At 37.3% G+C, this 20,300-nt stretch overlaps 1 protein-coding gene across 2 annotated transcripts; it reads right to left on the reverse strand.

Moving 5' to 3' along the window:
• Nucleotide 1: 1 nt before the first annotated feature.
• On the reverse strand, nucleotides 2–16,353 carry impdh1b (IMP (inosine 5'-monophosphate) dehydrogenase 1b). Of its 2 annotated transcripts, XM_084111399.1 has the most exons (16): nucleotides 16,102–16,353; nucleotides 10,798–10,896; nucleotides 10,651–10,725; nucleotides 6,842–6,890; nucleotides 5,513–5,614; nucleotides 5,357–5,431; nucleotides 5,027–5,233; nucleotides 3,590–3,677; nucleotides 3,219–3,418; nucleotides 2,882–2,972; nucleotides 2,703–2,798; nucleotides 2,366–2,509; nucleotides 2,141–2,285; nucleotides 1,800–1,943; nucleotides 1,636–1,719; nucleotides 2–1,538 (listed from the first exon to the last, which is right to left on the reverse strand). In XM_084111399.1, exons 2-16 carry the CDS (start codon nucleotides 10,893–10,895, stop codon nucleotides 1,517–1,519), a joined length of 1,620 nt encoding a protein of 539 aa, XP_083967525.1. In that variant the 5' UTR covers nucleotide 10,896; nucleotides 16,102–16,353; the 3' UTR covers nucleotides 2–1,516. The 2 variants fall into 2 exon arrangements, with proteins under 2 accessions (XP_083967525.1, XP_083967526.1); XM_084111400.1 differs by lacking the exon at nucleotides 10,651–10,725 and having other exon boundaries at nucleotides 16,102–16,345.
• Nucleotides 16,354–20,300: the final 3,947 nt, after the last annotated feature.

Below are 20,300 nucleotides of genomic sequence, written 5' to 3' on the forward strand. Positions count from 1 at the left end.
GTAAGTTAATTTTTATTTATTTTCCATAATATTGAACAGGATAAGCAACCTCAATTGAGTACACTGCGGTAAACAAACTTGGCTCTTGAGTTGTCAAGACTGTGACTGTGGGCAAAGCAACATACTAACAAGCAACATCCAGTTGATTAAAGGATGCAAACCATGTCTTTGTACATTGTCATACTGAGAATGTTGTACAGAGTGGATAATAGTCCACACATCCAATGCTAAGAATGCATGATTTCTAAACAAAAAGTGGAAAGTGGAAAATGCAAAATAGTACTGAAAACGTATTACAAAAACACATTTAAATTAATATGTATGACATGCTTTTTTTGGCAGTGATAATTATATGAAGCCATAGGATCTGGCAAGCACAAGTGGCGTGTTTTGGGTTAAGACAAATGTGTCCTTCATTTATTACACAATACAAGGCATGTCTCAGGTTCACCCAACACGCAAAGCTGTAGGGGGACGTTTAGATGACATGGACAAACATATCCTGAGAGAGGACCAGGATACTCACAGCATTTATTTGGCTTTTATAGAAGAATAATTGTCAGTTAGCAACAACAAAAAAATGCACTTGACAGTTTTGTAAGTAATAGAAACATTGCCATGTTATGGCTATTAAAAAAAGCATGCAAATTAAAACTCCGCACTCAAGAGTCACAACTGCAATAACATTGATCCCATAATCAGTATTCCTTGTAAAAATTCCCAAAAGCCTGCATTATAAGTCAGCCTGCATTAGAAGTCAGCCATCATTACCTGACCTTGATCAACAAACCCAGTTTGTTCCAGCTTTTTGGTCAAAAATAATCCAGACACAATGCATGACACTCAGAGCAACTGTGTAGATCTACAGATATCGGTTTTGGTATAATTATTTTGAATATAAATCGTACCGAGTTACAGGACACGGTATTGTGAACATAGAGAGATCTGTCTCACTGATAGTACAATAGACATTTAACCATCACAAAATTGACATTTTCTACATACATCTGTTTTCTGCCTTCGAAAATAAAAATATATCATATAGCATCTTCAGCAGTTACAAATCTACTACAGAAAAGATTGCCTCAAGTATAGCTGGAGCACTTAGTTTCACAGCAGTCATCATTTTGCAGATGGATATGGAGATATAGAAATTGATGCTGCAACATGGTCGAATCAAGTTTGGGAGAAAAAAAAAAAAAAGGCTTTGAAGATTATTCGCTCCAAATGCCGCCTTGTTTTTACTGGTCTGCTCATAAACAGATGCAAAAACCCACACTCAGGCAGCTTTTTGGCAACCCTGATGCTCCCTCGAGTGCAACTGCCATGTTTTTGGGGATTGAATTCGTTTGAGGTCTCAAACTCATTTAATACTTCTCTTCTCCATCTCTCACTGTGGTGGTTGTGCCTGAGGAACGGTGAAGAGCAGAGAAGGGGTGCTGGCAGGGTGGGCTAAGTTCTAGGATTTGTCTGAGGTGTTTGGTCACTGCTTCCCATCCGTGTTCTGCCCATTCCATTAGTAAAGACGCTTCTCATATCTATGGATACAAAAGAAAATAGTTTCAGAGAGTGATACTGATCTTAGCTTTGACATATGAAGGTAGTGTTGAGCACTGGCACCCTCTGGTGACTTACGAGTGAAGTCCATGTACACCACCCTCCACCTGAGCAGACATGGTCCTCTTCTCGAACTTCAGCTCTCCAGAATACATCATGGAGCTAAATATGTAACAGTGTAGGAATTTTTATAGCGCATAAAAACAAACCAAACGCACAATAAAACACGGACACATACTTACCGGAGCACAGAGAGGCTTTTCGCGCCAATGTCTTGGCAGCCGTGTTGGATTCCAGCAATGAGGTATGGGGCAAATTTATGGATTGAGCCTTTGTCCTGCACAGAGCCTGAAACTCCTTGAGCCACTTTCACCTTATCACCCTCACTGCCAAGACAGCCAATCAGCACACAGAAAGAAAGGTCATGTAATGATATATCACACTGAGTCACATAATATTTTTGTTAAGAACGGCAGGCTGTATGCAGCGCAGTATTAAGATAGCATTTCATTCTGTGCTTCCTATTACTGAATAATTTATGTCCAGTGAACAGTGTACTACACAAACACACACTACCACACACCTGAAGTATCGTTTTTGGCTGCTGGTGTTCTTCTCCATGGCATCTAGTGAGCCCATTCCTCTGTATTTCTTCAGTCGCACCCCATCTGAAAAGAAATACTCGCCTGGAGCTTCTGTGGTGGCGGCCAGCAGAGATCCCATCATCACTGCAGATAGAATACATTTGTTTCATGTAAACAGACATGGTTTTTTTTAACTGTTAAAAGTGAACTCCAGCAACAATTACCTGTCGATGCCCCCAAGGACAGGGCCTTCACCACATGGCCGACCGTCTGGATGCCACCATCTGCGATGACCGGCACCCCAAATCTTCGAGCGTATTCTGCCACCTTATACACGGAGGTGCCCTGAGGTCGTCCGCATGCCATGACTACGGGAAACAGAAATGGACACTCTTCAGTAAGTTTTTAAATCCTCATGCTGAAATCAACTGTAAATCCACATTTTAAAGCTGATATTTTTAAAAAAATTATGCTCACACACCCCTAGGGGTTTGCCAGTTTGCATCCCAGGCAACATGTGGGTAATATGTTGAATGTGTGTGTGTGAGATTAACTCCCAACCTTCCTGTGTGATGCAGATTGAACCACAGCCCATTCCCACTCTCAACGCATCCACACCTGCGTCTATCAGGTTCTTCGCCTGAGCAGCTGTAACCACTGCAGAGAGAGAGAGAGAGAGACGGAAGTCAGAGAGAACAAGAGAGCAACTGCTTATTGTAGTAATATAATCTTATAATCACCATTTCCTCCCACAACCTGGAGCTCTGGGTACTTCTGCTTGATGTAATGGATCATATTAATCTGGTATACAGAGTTGCCTTGTGACGAATCCTAAAAAAAAACAAATAAAAACGATAAACCGCGGTGATGCTAGTGGCGCAGATACATCACACTTCACATTTAATAGAGAGACCAAAATAATGTCCAACAGTTTTGACTTTACATTTATCTTGAAGATAATCCCCCTTCAAGCATTAATAAACCAATGCGCAGCACCGGATTTAATTAAATTTTTAAATTTATAGTGGCAGAAAGACTGACGTTTCCTTCATAACAACGGCAGTGGCTTTGACCTACCAGAACCACCATATCCACCCCAGACTGCGTGATCAAGTCCAGACGGTATTTGTCGTCATCACGGGTGCCGATGGCGGCACCACACAACAGCTGTTTGCGAGAATCTTTGGAGGCCAGAGGATAGTCCCTGTTCTTCTTCAGGTCTGTGCGGGCTATTATGGCCACCAGTTCATCCTTGTCATTCACGATGGGCAGCTTACCTGTACAAGTAAACAGATATAACCTATTGAGACCTTTTAAAATGGTTAAATACTATATTTTATACAGTTTCCTCTGGGTGGAAGAGGTCAGAAGGGCTAAAAGTACAAATTCGATACCTTTATAATTCAGTTAAATGCATGTATTACTGCTAAACTAAAATTTGTTCTCACCTTTTTTGCTGCGTTGCAGGATGTCATTGGCCTCTTTCAGTGTGACACCAGCAGGAGCAACAACAAGATCCTCTCTTTTAGTCATGGCCTAGGAAACAATTACAGTTACACAGCCATAAAGGTACAGCATGCCAAGCACTGATATTATAGTACATAGTGACACTTTACAATAAGGCTCTATTTGTTGACATTAGTTAACTATATTAGTTAAAGTTCACCCAAAAAATGAATTAAAGAAGATCACACAAATGAAGATCTTTCTGATTAAATCTGAGAGCTTTCTGTACCTCTGTTGACAGCTAGGCAACTGAAACTTTGACGCTCCAAAAAATGATCGTAAAACTAATCCATGTAAATTGAGCGGTTTAGTCCAAAGTTTCTGAAGAGACATGATTGCTTTATGAGATGAACAGATTGAATTTAGGCATTTTTTTTTCTCATGTTACTCAGTACTTTTGAGGTTCCTCAAGAAATTTGTTCTCGCACGTCAAGCAGGTTCAGTTAAGCTTCTGTCACACCATTTAAATGTGAATAAAACCCTAAATTAAATCTGTTCATCATATAAAGCGATCGAGTCTCTTCAGAAAATTTGGACTAAACTACTCAATTCATATAGATTAGTTTTACGTTCTCTTTATGAACTTTTTGAAATGTTAAAGTGGTAGTTGTGTAGCTGTCAATGGAGGGACAGAAATCGCTCAGATTTCATCAAAAAGATCTTCGCTTAAGAGTTTGGAACAAGTGAGGGTGAGTAAATGATGACAGAATTTTAGGGTGAACTATACCTTTAACATGAACTAACAATGAAAAATACTTATGAAGTCAACATTTACTAATACATTTCTAGAATCAAAAGTTATATCTGTTGATAATATTATTTAATGGACCTGAGCTGACAATGAATATTTGTATTATTATTATTGAGTAACTTTAACAAGGATTAAAAATAATGTAACAAATGTATTGTTCATTGCATTTACCAATGTTAACTACTAGGACATTATTGTACAATTTTACATTATTATATGTACTCTAACATATACATTTCCATTTAAAAGAGTGGGGTCAATGAGATTTTTTTTTTACATCATGGTTTCCACAAAAAATAAGCAATTTAATGAGCTGTTTTCAACATCAGTAATATTAAGAAATGTTTCTTGAGCATCAAATCAGCAAATTAGAATGATTTCAGAAGGATCATGTGACACTGAAGACTGGAGTTATGATGCTGAAAATTCAGCTTTGTATTACAGGAACAAATTACATTTTAAAATGTATTCAAATAGATAAGTTATTTTAAATTGTAATGATATTATTTCACAATATTACTGCTTTTACTGTATTAAGATACTACTTTCAAAAACATAAAAAATCTTACCAACCCCAAACTTTTGAACAGGAGTGTAGATGCAAACATGATCACAAAGGCAGTCTCACCTCCTCTAGGGGTTTGCTATTATCTTTCTCAGACAGGAAATCGATATCTCGTGATGTGACGATGCCGACCAATTTGCTGCCCATCTTGCCTGTCTCGGTTATGGGGATTCCAGAGAATCCATGTCGAACTTTTGCTTCGAGTACATCACCTACAGTGTGACGAGGACTCAGGACCACTGGATCAGTGATGAAACCTTGCTCAAACCTCTGCAGGCATAAACAAAGAGACCTCGACATCAAATATTAATAGGTACAAACACACGCACACACAGAAGACACCAACCTAACATTAAACATTTATGAAGGGTGACATTTATTACGCAGTCTTACCTTCACTTTGCGCACCTCGTTGGCCTGAAACTCTGGGGTGCAGTTATGGTGAATGATGCCAATTCCTCCCATCAGCTGAGCAACAAGTCAAAAACAAACAAATTAATAATTGACAGATGTCAGTCTAATCAAAAAAGGGATCTAAGAGGAACTTACCGCCATGGCGATGGCCATTGAGGATTCAGTAACAGTATCCATAGGAGAGGAGATGAGTGGGGTCTTCAATGTGATCTTCTTGGTCAATGCTGAGGTCAGGTCCTTCATAAAGCAACATAGAAAAACAAAAAATGTAAAATTATTTCTGTGAATAAAACAAAGGTGACTGCATTTTGACTGTGCAGTTTTATGTCTGGCCACTAGAGGCAGAAAGGCATCAATATCATATCAGAACTACTTAAAAGAACACCACATATGTGTGTAAAAGTACATGCAAACCAAAATAATGAAAAGTGGGTGGGGATAAAATAACCTTCATTTATTTGCTGTGACCTTCATTTATACACCAGTGCTGAGAACTGTTCCTCTAACACTGATAAGCTCGCAAACACTCCCCTTGCAACCTTCTCCGTGCCGCTACTAACAGCCAAAGTTCCCAAAATATGCTTTCACATTCACACCGGTGGGGGAGACATGGGAAAACAGACACCATAGTGGGAAATTTCCCAAATCAATGGTTCAGTGAAAGCCAGTTTGTGAGGTCTCAAAGAAAAGTCAGACACGAAGACATTAAAGCTGTTATTACACCAGCCTACGCAAACCCAAATAGCAGTTTCAGTTTCAATCTTGGTCACAGTGGCAGTTGTTTTTGTTTTGAGCTTCGACCTCATTTATTTCATTATTATATTCAAGGGATCTTTAAAGCCCTACTGTGTGCCAAAGGCAATTTAAAAAAGAAAACAAAAGATAATACAGCAGAATGTTCAAAGTTCATTAAATTGTAATGTGTGTACGTGGATTATTGCATAGAAAAGAAAAAACAGAACACAATTTAAAATAGAATAATTCAAATTAAGGGGAGAAAAAGCAGCTGGTTTACGAGTAATTCAAAAGTGCTGAATCAAGTGTTACAAGAGTCAAATAAAGTCACAATAAGTGAAGTGGTACACAGTTACGGAAAATCCTTGGTCACATGCTAAATGTGGCACTAAATATTAAACTTTTGATCATTAAAATTAGTTAATTGCTATATTTTAAAAAAAATTACCACAATTTTAAAATGCATAATTCAATAGACCCTCAAAATGTTGACATTATTTTAGGATTTTAATCGTTTTAATTGTAACTGTTACTTTTGTAAGGGCCATACAGACATTACTTTTCAAGCTAGGTTAGTTACATTGAGCAATGAGACAAAAGAAACAGCCATTTAGCTAAAAATAGTGAGTGCAGAGAAAACACAGACGGGTAGTTTAAACGGACACGTCATTATGAAAACAAACCGACTGAGTGAATGAAAGTGTGGAGGACACAGGCTAGACGACTCACCACTTCATCTGAGGTGAAGTCAATGAAGCCAGGCAAGATCAGGAAGTCACTGCAAATGAGACAGAGAGAGAGAAAACAATCAGTGACCAAGAACCAAATCATATACATTCTCTTGGAAGAGACACTACTGTTCAAAAGCTTAGGGTCTGTAAGATTTTTTATAAATGTTTACGAAGAAGTCACTTGTGTTCACCAAGGCTGCATTTATTTAATCAAAAATACTGTAAAACTATTATGAAATAATAGTACTGCAATTTTAAATAACTGTTTTATATTTGTTTACATTTTCAGCATGGTTACTCCCGTCTTAAGTGTCACACGATCCTTCAGAAATGATTCTAATATTCTGATTTGGAGCTCAAGAAAAACATTTCTTATTATCATCAATGTTGAAAACTTTTTTCAGGATTCTTTGATGAACAGAAGCTCAGAAGAACAGCATTTATTTGAATTAGAAATCTTGGTTGCACTTTTTTTAATAGTACGTGTACGTAGAGTGTACTTGCCTAAGAAAGTACTTGGGAATAAAAGATAAAACAAGTCTTTACTGTCACATCTTGGAAAAAAATATATTACTGACCTCAAACTTTTGAACTGAAGTACATATCTTAACAAAAGTTAAAATTTGTCAACTTTTACCATTTAAATAGCCTCAAAACTAACAGACATGAGAAGAGGGAGAGGAGGACGTTTTTTCAGATTAACATTCAAGCATAATGAAAACCTGATGCTGACTGCTTGATTCATGACACCTTAAATCATGAAAAGCTCTAACTCAAGTGTGGTTCTTGAGGTGAGCTTGAAAAAACGTCTGAGGCACAGGCACATTCTGACATGCCCGACATGAGCCAAACCTTCCCCGGTCTAATACTTAAATCTACCGATTTTACTCATACAAACAAAAGGCAGAGGATCCAATGGAGATAGAGAAAAGAAGGATCATGAATATTTCATGTGTATGTAAAAATGAAAAGGGAGAGGCAGAGCCAACTTTAAGGTCATAAACATATTTTCCCTGTCGCTTGTGGTGGGCTAAAAAAAGGAGTCTGTGTCGGCTGGGACAGGGCGGGGTGTCTCTGTGCCCACATGTGCTTGGCCACACACCCCTAAACATCAACAACACAGGGTGTGAACATCAGGAAAATCCAGAATAAATGAGGCTGTAAGGGTAAAACAGACAGCTGTCCTGATTAAATGTGCTAAAATCTAGATCTTTACCCAAACAAATCCAAGAATTGGTTTGAATGCCAGAAACATTGCAGGAAAACAATATTTGTTACACCATGTGCTATATAGCCACGGATAAGAAGTAGCGTCAAGCGATAAAAGCACTTTTCCACGTTAATCTGATTGTATCCTAATAAGCTGTGAATGGACATTTCTTTGGTTGTTTGTTTTCTATTTGTTGTGTAGTTCCGCCCAGCGACTGCCATGGCCACAACCACGATGAAATCTGATTGGTCCAGAATCCTGTTCAGCAAAACTTCATGTTAACCATTAGGCTAGATTTTTTGTGATTCGCTCATGTTGTTTTGCCACTTTCTGTGTTTACAGACAAATGACTTAAAGACTTAAATGTACATATTTGCATCCATGATACTCGATTAGTAAACTTGCTGAGTAATGCAACAGCTCTACAGTCTCTCTGGTGGAACAAGAAGTTTGTTTTAGATGACTCAGACTATAAACTTCACTAGACACAAAGACGGTACAGACTGAAACCCAGACTCTCTCCAAATATGCAGTACACGGTGCCAAATTTCACCAAAGACATGCTGACTACCGCTTTATACCAACCAACTCTGAACAAATCCAGGTAACATGCTGATCCACTAAACCCTACATTTACATATGGTATTTTGATCGAATTCTATACTGTCTCCTAATTGTTCAGCTATATTAGGTTTTAATGAGCATTCGGTCCGACTGAAGCGGTTCCATAATCCAGTTGTGGCTTCAATGCGAGTTCAGTATCTCCTGATTATCCATACTTTGAATAGAAATGACATCTGACTGAGTAATTCACAGCATCTTTTCATTTAACATCATTAGTGAAGTCATTCTCCCTCACTCTACTTTCATTCATTGATTCAACATGCATGTTCTTTCACTGACTAAAAAAGCCATTTGGACTTGCATGGATTTTAGTTTTATTTCAGTTGATTATACTCTTGAGCAAGATTCAATAAGGAATAGGAGGCAGACATCTTAGCCAGTTGGTAGAAACGGGAGGCTTTTAGCTTGCAAGAGGTTGTTGATTTAGAAATTATATTTCTAGTATCATAATACAGTAATAGGCAACAATGGCTCCATCCTTGTTAACTTAAATTCCAACGTTGGGATCAATTACTTTTTAGTTAAACATATTCAATAGATGAATTCAACAAATTAAGCAAATGTACAGCAAGTCATTTTGTAAACAGATGAAAAGAAAACTGAACTAGTAATAACGAATATCAATAGTTGTATTTGTAATTTATTTAAACAAAATAGTATAGTAGTGCTGGGCATAGGCTAAATGAATATATTTTTAGAAATGTCTGGGGGTTTTCCCCATATAATGGCAGACAATGGTAACCAAAACTGTTTTCCAAAATTATTCAAAATATTGTCCTACAGAAGAAAAAGGGTGAGTAAATGATGAAAGAATTAATGTTTAGATGAACTACCCCATAAAAAAATAAATCAAAATATGTGAAATATGTTTTTAAATCAGATTTGATATTAATCTAAGTGCTGCCTGTTGAAAGATTTTAATGTAGTTTGAATTAGTGCATTTAACTGATAAACAGCTCAATGAACAGCTAGCTTCACAGAAGTAACAAAGAGAAGATCAGGATTGTGCGTTTTAATGTGGCAAAATCATTGAAAAGGCCTCTGAGTCGGTTAATGTTATAAATGAAGGAATCATTCAAAAAAAGTACAACAAACCTGCAAAGTAACATATAGATGAGACATCTCGCATCAATACAGCAGAGGTCTGAGCCTCATGCGTCACATGCCCTACAAAGAAAAAACTGTGCAAACACTCATGCGTGCGTTACACAAATCGATTCAACACATGCATGCACGTGTCAAATCTATGTGGGGGGAGTCCAGTCATAAGTGTGTTTTATCTGTGTACGCCCCCCCCACTCACATGAGGCCAGCGTGAGGACAGTCATGCGGCCCACGATGCATCCCTACACGCTTTTGATTACAGATAAGACAGTTATAAAAGCTGAACCTTTCACCTTGTAATTTAAATCTAAAAAGCGGCACTGTTCATGAACTCACTGTGTCCTAATGTCACTCCTCAGGTCACAAGTTTGACTCCGTTACAATGCATTAAGGGTACAAAGAGTGAAGACATTCATATACATAAAGTCAAACATGACACCATACTCTCCCTCATGTTGTTCCTAACCTGAATTACTTTTTTTTGTCCTTACAATGAAAGTCAATAAGGTCCAATCTTGTTTGAACCCCCAACGTCCTTCAAAATATTTAGTAAGGCACGAGGGAGTGTAAATTATGATCATTTTCATTTTTGAGTGAACTATCCCTTTAGTTTCTTAGAAAACCAAATTAGCTTGTATAAATCAATCATGCAAACTATAAATACATAAATATAACCTGGCTTAACCATATATATATATTATATATGGCACAGACTAGAGCTGAAACCATGTTTCCCCACCAGTGATTGAAAGCAAAATTTGTTTGATTGTCTCCCAACAGCAAGGACCCTAAATAGACCATCCTGACTAGACACAGCTGGAACGCTTGCGTCACTAGAAGATGATGTCATGAAGGGCTGTGTTACTCACTTGTAAGTCATACCGTCCCCCATAGAGCAAAGCTCTTCCGCCGTGAGTCCGTCTCGGACAGACTGCTGTTCTGATCTGTAATGTGGATGCCCATTACATACGCAAAGAGTATCACTCAGGGAGAGGAACCCAATGAAAAGTACTTACTTGTAAGTTAGACCATCTCCGATGGAAAAGAGCTGCTGGGCAGACAGTCCGTCATCAGGGATATAGCCCGTTCCTCCACTTATCAGATAGTCTGCCATACTGGAAAGGGAAATACACAAACACAACCTGTAAGTAACACACAGTTCTCTTCAGTGCCAACCAGCCACTTTGCTTTTGATTCTAAAGTCCAATCATCCAGTCACTATTTATTAGGGGTGTAACGATATTCGAACCGAACCGAAAAACCGCGATACAACAGCCACGGTTCGAACCGCGATACTCTCATGTCGAACCGAACGCGCCCCGCCCCCTGCTGCCCCGGCCCAACTCTCACATCACTTTGTCACAAAACTATTTTTTTCTTCCTTGACATTTGATTAAATAGTTATTAATGAGTACACTTTTAACAACTAATAAGAGCTGTAGTTTTACTAAATATTATTTACTAAATAAAATGCATGTCACGTGATTTGGGTGATCGATCACGCTCGGGAGTTTACATACGCACTTCAGGATGGCAACTCCGCGGCATATTGAGATTGAAGACCCTCCGGTCACAACCACTGACTGATACAACAGCAGCAGTGCTGATCACGACACTTGAGAATGATCACCGACACCGTCATCATCCAATATGATGACATATCACAGCTTTTTTTAATCATCGTTTTGAGACAAATCATTGTTTGATTTGCGAACATAATCCTCTGCCGTCTGGTCGCTTCCGCTTCAAGCCGGACTCGTCTCGCGCTAACGGTAATTCTCACTGTCCACGTTTTGATTTCGGCAAATCAATTTTGCCGAATGCAAACAACGTGATTATTGTTCATGAGTCCAACATCCAGCCACGCAAGAAAACATGAAATCTACCTGAGGGAATAATATGCTCAAAAAACATTTCTGATTATTATTAATGTTTAAAACTGTTTTGTTTTTTCCCCCAGGATTCTTTGAAGAATGTAAAGATCATAATAGATTTATTTGAAATAGAAAGCTTGTGTAACACTATAATTTACTGTCACTTTTGATTAGCCTAATGCATCCTTGCTGAATAAAAGTAGGCAATTACTTTCTTTAATTTCTTTCCCAAAAAAATTTATCTTACTAACCTCAAACTTTTGAACTGTAGGCCTATGTATAATGTTTAAAAAGCTTTCTATTTCAGATAAATGCTGTTATTTTGAATGGTGGTTTGTTTGTAATGTGACATTTTGTTTGTATGACATTAAAATTATTTTTAGAATTAAATTGTACATAAATAGGTTAAGCAATACAAATGTGTTTGTCTGATAACCTTTTAAACATATACTTAACTACAGTTTGCAGACACTGAAATTATGTACATTGTGCGATACAGTACAAATATTTTGAGTGTCCCTCGTTTTCCTATAAAGAACCACGATTGTCCCGCATTTTCCTTTTCTGAAGTTGGCAACCCTACTCAGGTGTGCAGTTTATTTCTGACTAGTCAGTGGAGGCATTTATTTCATTTTAGTTAACTCAGGTGTGCTAACTGCTCTAAAGAAAACGTGAAGCCACTGTATAAAGTTAAGTTAATAAAGTTAAAGTTAATAAGTTAGATTATTGTTGTTGTTGTTGTTTTTATTAAGTTAAAAGTGAATCTAGTGTTATTATTGCTGGTGCCCTGCCATGAACCCTGCCCCCACAGCAAACAGAACCGAACCGAACCGAACCGTGGCTCCAAAACCGTGATATGAACCGAACCGTGGCATTGGTGTATCGTTACACCCCTACTATTTATAGTAGAATTCTATGTATAAAGCATATAGAATTTACACCACAACTTCAATAATTTCTGCACTTACACTTGACTGCTTCATAGAGTGCAAACAGTCTAGTTCCGCAAGTAAAAATACAATTCATTTTCTCCATAGGGGAATTGATTTTTAACAACTTCCTACTGTGACCTACAATGTTAATCGCGATGGTATATGCTTTTGTTGAAACCATCAGTTTGCACGATTTCAACTTATCTTTTAAGGAATCATGTTTAACAGTAGAATTCTTGGAGAAAAACTCCATTACCCATGATTCTGCAAAAAAAAAGCTCCACCAATCAGAGATCTGAAACAAGCAAATCACACCTAAATAACTCTTTAATACCCACCCTCTCCCATGATGCACTGCGAATGACGTAATAGTCCGTTTCCATACGCTTTCAAACTACTTAAATATGTGTATATATTTGCATGTTTTTGACATGACCGTACTATGTTGATTCTATCAACATCTTTAAAACAGTAGTTTTAGATGTATCCATTATTTTTTAATTCAGTCATGTCATGCTTCATTGGACTGTAGTTATTTCCCTTATAAATTTTGTCTGATTATAGGTTTTATTTTTGTTTTTGTAATTTATTTGAGATTTAAAAACCTCAATTTGATATTTAAAATATAACCAATAGTGATGACATAATATTTGCATACTGAATTGCCCACTGTAAAAACATATTAACTTATAATATTATAAATTAGGGTTAGACTACTGGAGTACATTACAAGAAAATACTATTTCTGTCTTTCTACTACAACATTTCATGTGTAATTCAACATGTTACATTCCATTTCTTTGTAATTATTTGTGAAGTTTACTAGCTATTTTTCAATGAAAATTGTTTCTACACCAAACTTTTTTTTCAGTGCACCTGGTCTTATTACCAGTGGTGACCAATGTAAATAACGATAACCTCAAAGCAGGAAGGCCAACAGCTAATAAATGTATACATGAAATTGATTTTACACAATATTTACCCGAAATTAACTAAAGATATTTGACTAGGCCAATAGTGTCCAATCAGGCAAGCTCATCTCCAACCCTATATAAACACACCTGAACTAGCTAATTAATTAAGATGTTTGAAATTACTTGAAACCTGCTGACAAGTGGGTTGGAGCTGAACTCATCAGGACTGTGGCCATCCAGACTCTACTGGACTAGGTTATAGGTACATTTTGATTTTAAAAGATTCAAAATATTTGCTAATATTTTCCTTTTTTACTGTGATGCCATTGTTTTTTATGGAGTCAAAATGTTGAAATGTCTGATATTTGGCTATTTTGATGTGGGTGGTTTTATAAACTGTGTCAGTGTCACTGTTTTTATTGATTCTGTCTGAGGTAGGGCTGTGCCGGTAAACTTGACAACCGCACCACCGCGGTTGTAAAGCGCCACCGCGGTGGCTGAGGAGTACCGGCGGTGGTTTGCAAAAAAAAAAAAGTTTGTATGTGAATGCTGTTTTACATTAATATTATGACACACAAAGCTTTGTTTACAAAATAAATAATAGGTTAGCAATTAAATGTTATATTGCAGGCGCAGCCATGGAAAAGTTTGAATTCATGACGAATGAGAGAGTTGTGCGTGAGTCCATAAATTTAAACTTTGTCGGCTTTGAATTCTGGTTTGCGATCTTCACCCGATAATCAGCGAATTTAAAAATATTCCATTAGTTATTCCATATAGAAAGTTGAATTGTCTACTTTTAAACAAAACAATTAAAAACGAAAATAAACCGACTAGCATATGTTTATGTATTCCGTATAGTGTGCAATTCTCTCTATAGGCGCGTTCACTGCGAAGATGACGAGTGAGCATCGTCAACTTCATCTTTGCAGCCCAACACTGACACAAAAAAAACCCACTTTATTAATAAACAATTCAAATGTCTCCTTGCTATATTTGACACGTTCATAATCATTACTTTTGCCGGTTTGTGACAGCTGTTGTGTGCGTTATTGGCAGCGTCACCCACATGAACGCGTCAACCGCATCAGCACCAGAACATGGAGATTTTATTTTAGAGAATGATCGCACAACAGACATTAGAACATAATCGAATATTCAAAAATCGTGACTCATCCCTGCATGGAATCTCTTTTTTCTTTTCCCATACCTTCACTCGCGTCTCACCCATTTCCAAAGGGGATTATAAACGTTTCTTCCTTTGTTCGCTTTTAGGTCGATTATTTTCGTATTCTTTACTGTGGTAAAGTAGAAAAAACGCTGTAGGACAGATATAGCCTACATTTTTTACATGTACGTCAAATTCTTTTTAACACAGTTTGTGCTTGTTATTAGACATATTGGTATAGGCGCGTCAAGTTCATTTGTAAAGCGCGTTTCACACGCGCGGGTGATTTTAGTTTGGCTTTCTCTGGCAGCGCGCAAACATAGCTTAAATGTATTGCCCATGTGGAAGATAAAATTCGCTCTTCATACCTTTTACAAGTAGAAAACATGAAGATATCAGAAAAGAGATTGATGGTCTCTTTCCTGCTCGTGTCCCACATCCCTCTCAAAGCGCAGAGCGGTAGGCTGTATCACGCGTCTTTGTGTGGAAATATTAAACAAAAGTTTTTTTTTTCTTAAATAGATTAAGATTTTTCTTAAATAGAATAGATTTATTATATTATGTAAGTTACCAGTATTTACTGATATTTATTGCAATGCTTTAGAGGCTTTATTGTGTTGTTTCTTTGTTTTTATTTATTTATTTCAAAACAACCCCCCAAACACCGCAACACCGCCGGTATTTGGGTCCATTACCACCGCGGTGGTAAAAAACTGCCACCGTCACAGCCCTAGTCTGAGGTCGATAATCTAAATGCCAAAGTATCAGCTGATATGCAGTTGTTTTTAATCCATAATCAGCCACGCGCTATTGTCCCATTACGGCCAAAAATCTGTGAATTTTGAATCCGTGTCAATCTCAATTTGTTAATACGTTCTTTTGCTGCTTTGAAAGCTCTAGTATTTACTTCAGGAAATGCATTTCTGAACCATTTTATTTGAGTGGAAAGCACATTCAGAAGGGTGTCGTCACCAGGAAGCGTCGCAGATTGTCTACCTAACGTATATTAAACCACATGTTGCGATGCGTGGAACATTAACAATGTTGGCAACAAGACGTTTGGGTTTCATTCTGAAAACACACTCGATTGACAACCATATCGATGCTGTTACCTACTAACATTATTCCATCTGCACGCGCGATATAAAAATATAACGAACAGATGTTGACACGTGCACACACAGACATGCGTAAAAAAGACGATAAATCATGGATTTTGTCTTGAACGCAGTAATCTACACACTCGCACTACTGGCCCGCTGACCTACATTGAGTACATTAAATGTAAACCAGGGAAAACCCGGAGTCTCCATATCGAAATCAAAAGCAAACTTTCACCTGGTGAAGATGTTCTTTGTTTAGAGCTCGTCCTACAACACATTTCTAAAAGCAGCACATTTAACATGATACTTGAGTAAATATGAATTCAAACCTTCTCTGTAGATGAGCACGCGTGTTTCTGTAGCTGATGCGCGTCAGATTGAAAACCCAGTTACTTCTATCTGGAAGAGAATGTTATCTAAAAACCGGGTTATGCCTCTATACAGACTATTTCCCTAGTTTTCAGATCCTTCAGATGGTCCCGTTTGAATTGAGGTTTTGTGATGAGTCTGGCTTTATGTGGAAAGCGAGGCAGACACAGAGCGCGTCATATCCTCACAGCTCCACATCCACGTGGTGACGCGACGGCATGGTTAACTCTTTCATTACCGCAAAATTAGTCCATATTAAGGTATTATACATGTACCCTATACTCACTGCATGCTTACCCTAGTGAAAAATTAGTGCTGGGCAACGATTAATCGCATCCAAAATAAAAGTTTGTGTTTACATAATATGTGTGTATAGGTAAGTTAGGCCTACTGTGTATAATTATTTTGTATAAATACATACACATGCATATATTTATGAAAAAAGTATTTATATATAAATTATTATATATAATACAATTGTGTGTATATATATATATATATATATATATATATATATATAAATATAAATATATAAAAATAATAATAATATGCACACACACATGCATGCGCGCACACACACACACATACATACATGCATATATAGAAATAGTTGTGCATATATATGTGTATGTATGATTATATATATATATATATATATATATATATATATATATATATACACATACACATACACATACACATACACATACACATACACATACACATATACATACATTTACATGCGCAACTATTTCTTTTTCTATTTCTATATACAAAATAATTAAACACGGTACACACACATTATGTAAATAACATTTTTTATTTTGGATGCAATTAATCGTTGCCCAGCAAAAAAAATATATATATATTAAAGTGTACTTGAAATACATTTATTTATGCTAAGTTTACTACAAATACATTTACATATTTATGTACTTAATGTAAAGACCCTGCAATTGCTCTTTTGGTATACTAAATTGGCAAAGACTGCTAAATAGGAATAACTAATTTTGCACTAATGCACTTTAGTTATCTGGAAATAGTGCTGAGGTCAAACTAAAGATATATAAAGTATATTTGATTGTGTTAAAGAGGAACTATTGCAAGTATACTATAGGGACACTTTAAATATCTTGCATTTAAAGACTGATATTATACTAAAACACATTTTAGGCCAAACTTTACTCCGAATAAAGTTTAATTATAATAATTCTCAAGCGATATGTCAGTAAATATGCGAATGGATTTGTAGTATACTTAGTATGAAATAGTGTTTTTTTTCACTAGAGCATATTGGTAAATGACAAGTAAGGATGCCCAAGATATTGAAAAGGTGAAATATTTTAAAGATATGCTTAAACGCATGTGCCTTGAAGTTATTGAAATGCTATTTCTATTCATGTTGTTGTTGTTTTTTGTTTTTTACATACATTTTATTTAAATACTCTTATTATTTAAAAGGCTTTTCTTGAGTGCATTTGAAGATGGAGTTGCTGCTGCCCCACAAAAATAGAAAAATAACTTAAAAAACCTGTTCATAATTTGTATTGAAGTATTGACAATGTATGAACTTCATTTATGTGTTTAAAAAAAACCCAATAAATTCAGACATATACCCATTTTTAGATTTTTCTAAAGAGGACTTGAATAAATGCGAAAGAAGCCAATGACCCATTTCCATAATGTACATGCAGTGACAGGACACATGGAGGCCTTGGTAATTGTCTAGCACCACTGCTAGATTTAAAAGTCAGCCACAACCAATTACCAGATGCCAATTGCTAAAGCATGACAGTGCTTAAGGAAATGTACAAAATTCCCTCCATTGACTGGCCAGCACACTCCTCACTCGAAACAATTTTGATCAAATCAGTAATAGTCCTTTAATGTGCGTATTAACGCTTTCTTTTGTAAAAACTCTTTATTTCCTTTATCCATGTTCCATGTTTTTAGACTTTTCTGACACCCCTAGTCAAAATGATCATAGGCAATGCAAATGTGAATAGCAAGCCCATGATTCCCCAGGGAGTTTTACATGTGGGTTTGTGTCATTTATTTAGACAAGTAAAGTCACAGTACAGACAATCGGTATGGCTAGATTGTCTAAAAATAAATAGTTGTGTGTGTGTCAGAGGCTGCAGCCATTAAAATCCCTGACCCTTGTCTCCTCCCATCACAACAGAGAGGTGAAGCGGTTATATGTACCTCACCATATGTGGGTCAGTGGACATGTGGGTCAGAATATCTTCCTGCACCAGCAGCTATTTCAGTGTTTCTGACCCATTTGGACTTTGTCAGGACTTCACACTCCACTGGATAGCTGGAGAAGACTGATCTGCTGTGCCCAGAATAGCTCTTTTAAAGGCCAACGTTTGTTGACCCTGCATCAGATTTTACGATTCAATTATACAAGGCTATTTTATCCCCTAGTCTTGATGGTTTAAAGATAAGAGATTAGAACGAGCCTTTGCATTTAATTAAAGGATGACAGGAGGGGATTTATCTTCCAAGTTGCATGCATTTTAAAAAAGAATCGAGCACAGAAGAAATTGCAAGGCTCAAGTCTCAATTATCACGACCTATATCAGACGTAGCTTTTATTCGTACCAATAACATTTCTGTGACTTTTGTGATCTTACCTGTCTGGAAAACCTGCTTGTAAGCATTTCACAGTGTAGCGTTGGGCTGCAGACTCGTGTCCACGCACATGAGGGACAGCTGGAAAGCCATTTGGAGAACATTCAGTGCTGTTCGTCATCTCATGGTTCATCTCCTGTTTAAAGTCTTCTGGAATCCCCTCCATCTCTGTCCGGTTTAGGTATAAAGTCTGTGCACTGTTCATTGCCAAAACAAATCCAACCAGTCCAAGCTAGTCTCGTGGCTGAGTGCAAATACAAATGATGGTCAAATTCAAAGTAGCACAACCATGGATCCAAGATTCAGAGGTGAGAATTTTTTTTTAACTATTAAACTTAAAGTGATCTATCTCCCTGTAAATCCAGAGTTAAAAATCACTCTCATGTCTCCGAGATCCCGTGGTTGGTTGTGTTTGATGAGGTGAGCGGTCAGTTTTGCTTTGACTGATCCGATAGCCAGGGTGAGCGAGTTCCCAGGATCCAAGCTCTACGCACCTGCTCACATGGAGACAAGGGTGTCGCCTTGGAGATATTCCCACCTCTGAATCCCTCTGGTCCGTGTGTGTTCAAGGGCTGGTTTAATAGGAGGACCGAGAAGGAGGGATTTACAAATAAACTAGAGATAGTAAGAGAATGTTCAAGCCTGAGGGTGTTCCAGACTAGGACAGTGAAGAGATAGAAAGCAGTGTTTTGTACTCGCGGTCTCTCTCCTTTGTGGCTTTAGCTGTGGTTCTGTCAAGAGCACATGTCACTCTCACAAAGAGGATTGGAGATTTAGATCTGGGGACCATTAAGACGAGAAAGGCACTTTACTGACTGTGTAGTATAAGTGTGTGCATATAGAGCTGCTTCCATGAGAGGCATAAAACAACAAGACAAACAAATGAGATCAAGCAAGCAAACAAAACCAAACAAATTAGCTGAAGCAAACTCAAAACAACCAGACATAACAAACTATAGACAAAACAAGTAAACAGAACAAACTAGATGAAACAAACAAGAAAACTAGATAAAACCAGACAAAACCGATGAGATAAAACAAGAAAATGAAACCAATAAAAACAAAGCCGGTTTAGGTGGCTAGCCAGATATGTTTCCGTTTAGTTTGCGCCAACCCTGGGTTTTAGGCACCATGAAAGTGGTTTGGCTTTTAGCAGTGTTCATCGCCATAGTAACTTGCGCTCCCCGGCTAACCTGGTCTGGGGCGATTGGCTGTTCGCTACTGATGTCACACCTAAACTCAGGATCAAAGCCTGAGTTGACAGAAAGTTGATGATCAGCATCATGGTACCAACAAAGCCTGGTTGGATTGGTTTGGTTTTGTCAACTCAAAACTAATCCTGCAACCCGGAGTTTGTTCGACTACCATCACGGTACAGGCCCCTGGTGAAACAAATTAGCTGAAGCAAACTCAAAACATGGATAAAACAACCAGACATAACAAACTAGACAAAACAAGTAAACAGAAAAAACTAGATCAAATAAACAGAAATACAAACTAGATAAAACCAGACAAAATAAAC

Source organism: Abramis brama (genome assembly GCF_963993115.1).
Source record: "Abramis brama genome assembly, chromosome: 4".
Classification (NCBI taxonomy): Eukaryota; Metazoa; Chordata; class Actinopteri; order Cypriniformes; family Leuciscidae; genus Abramis; species Abramis brama.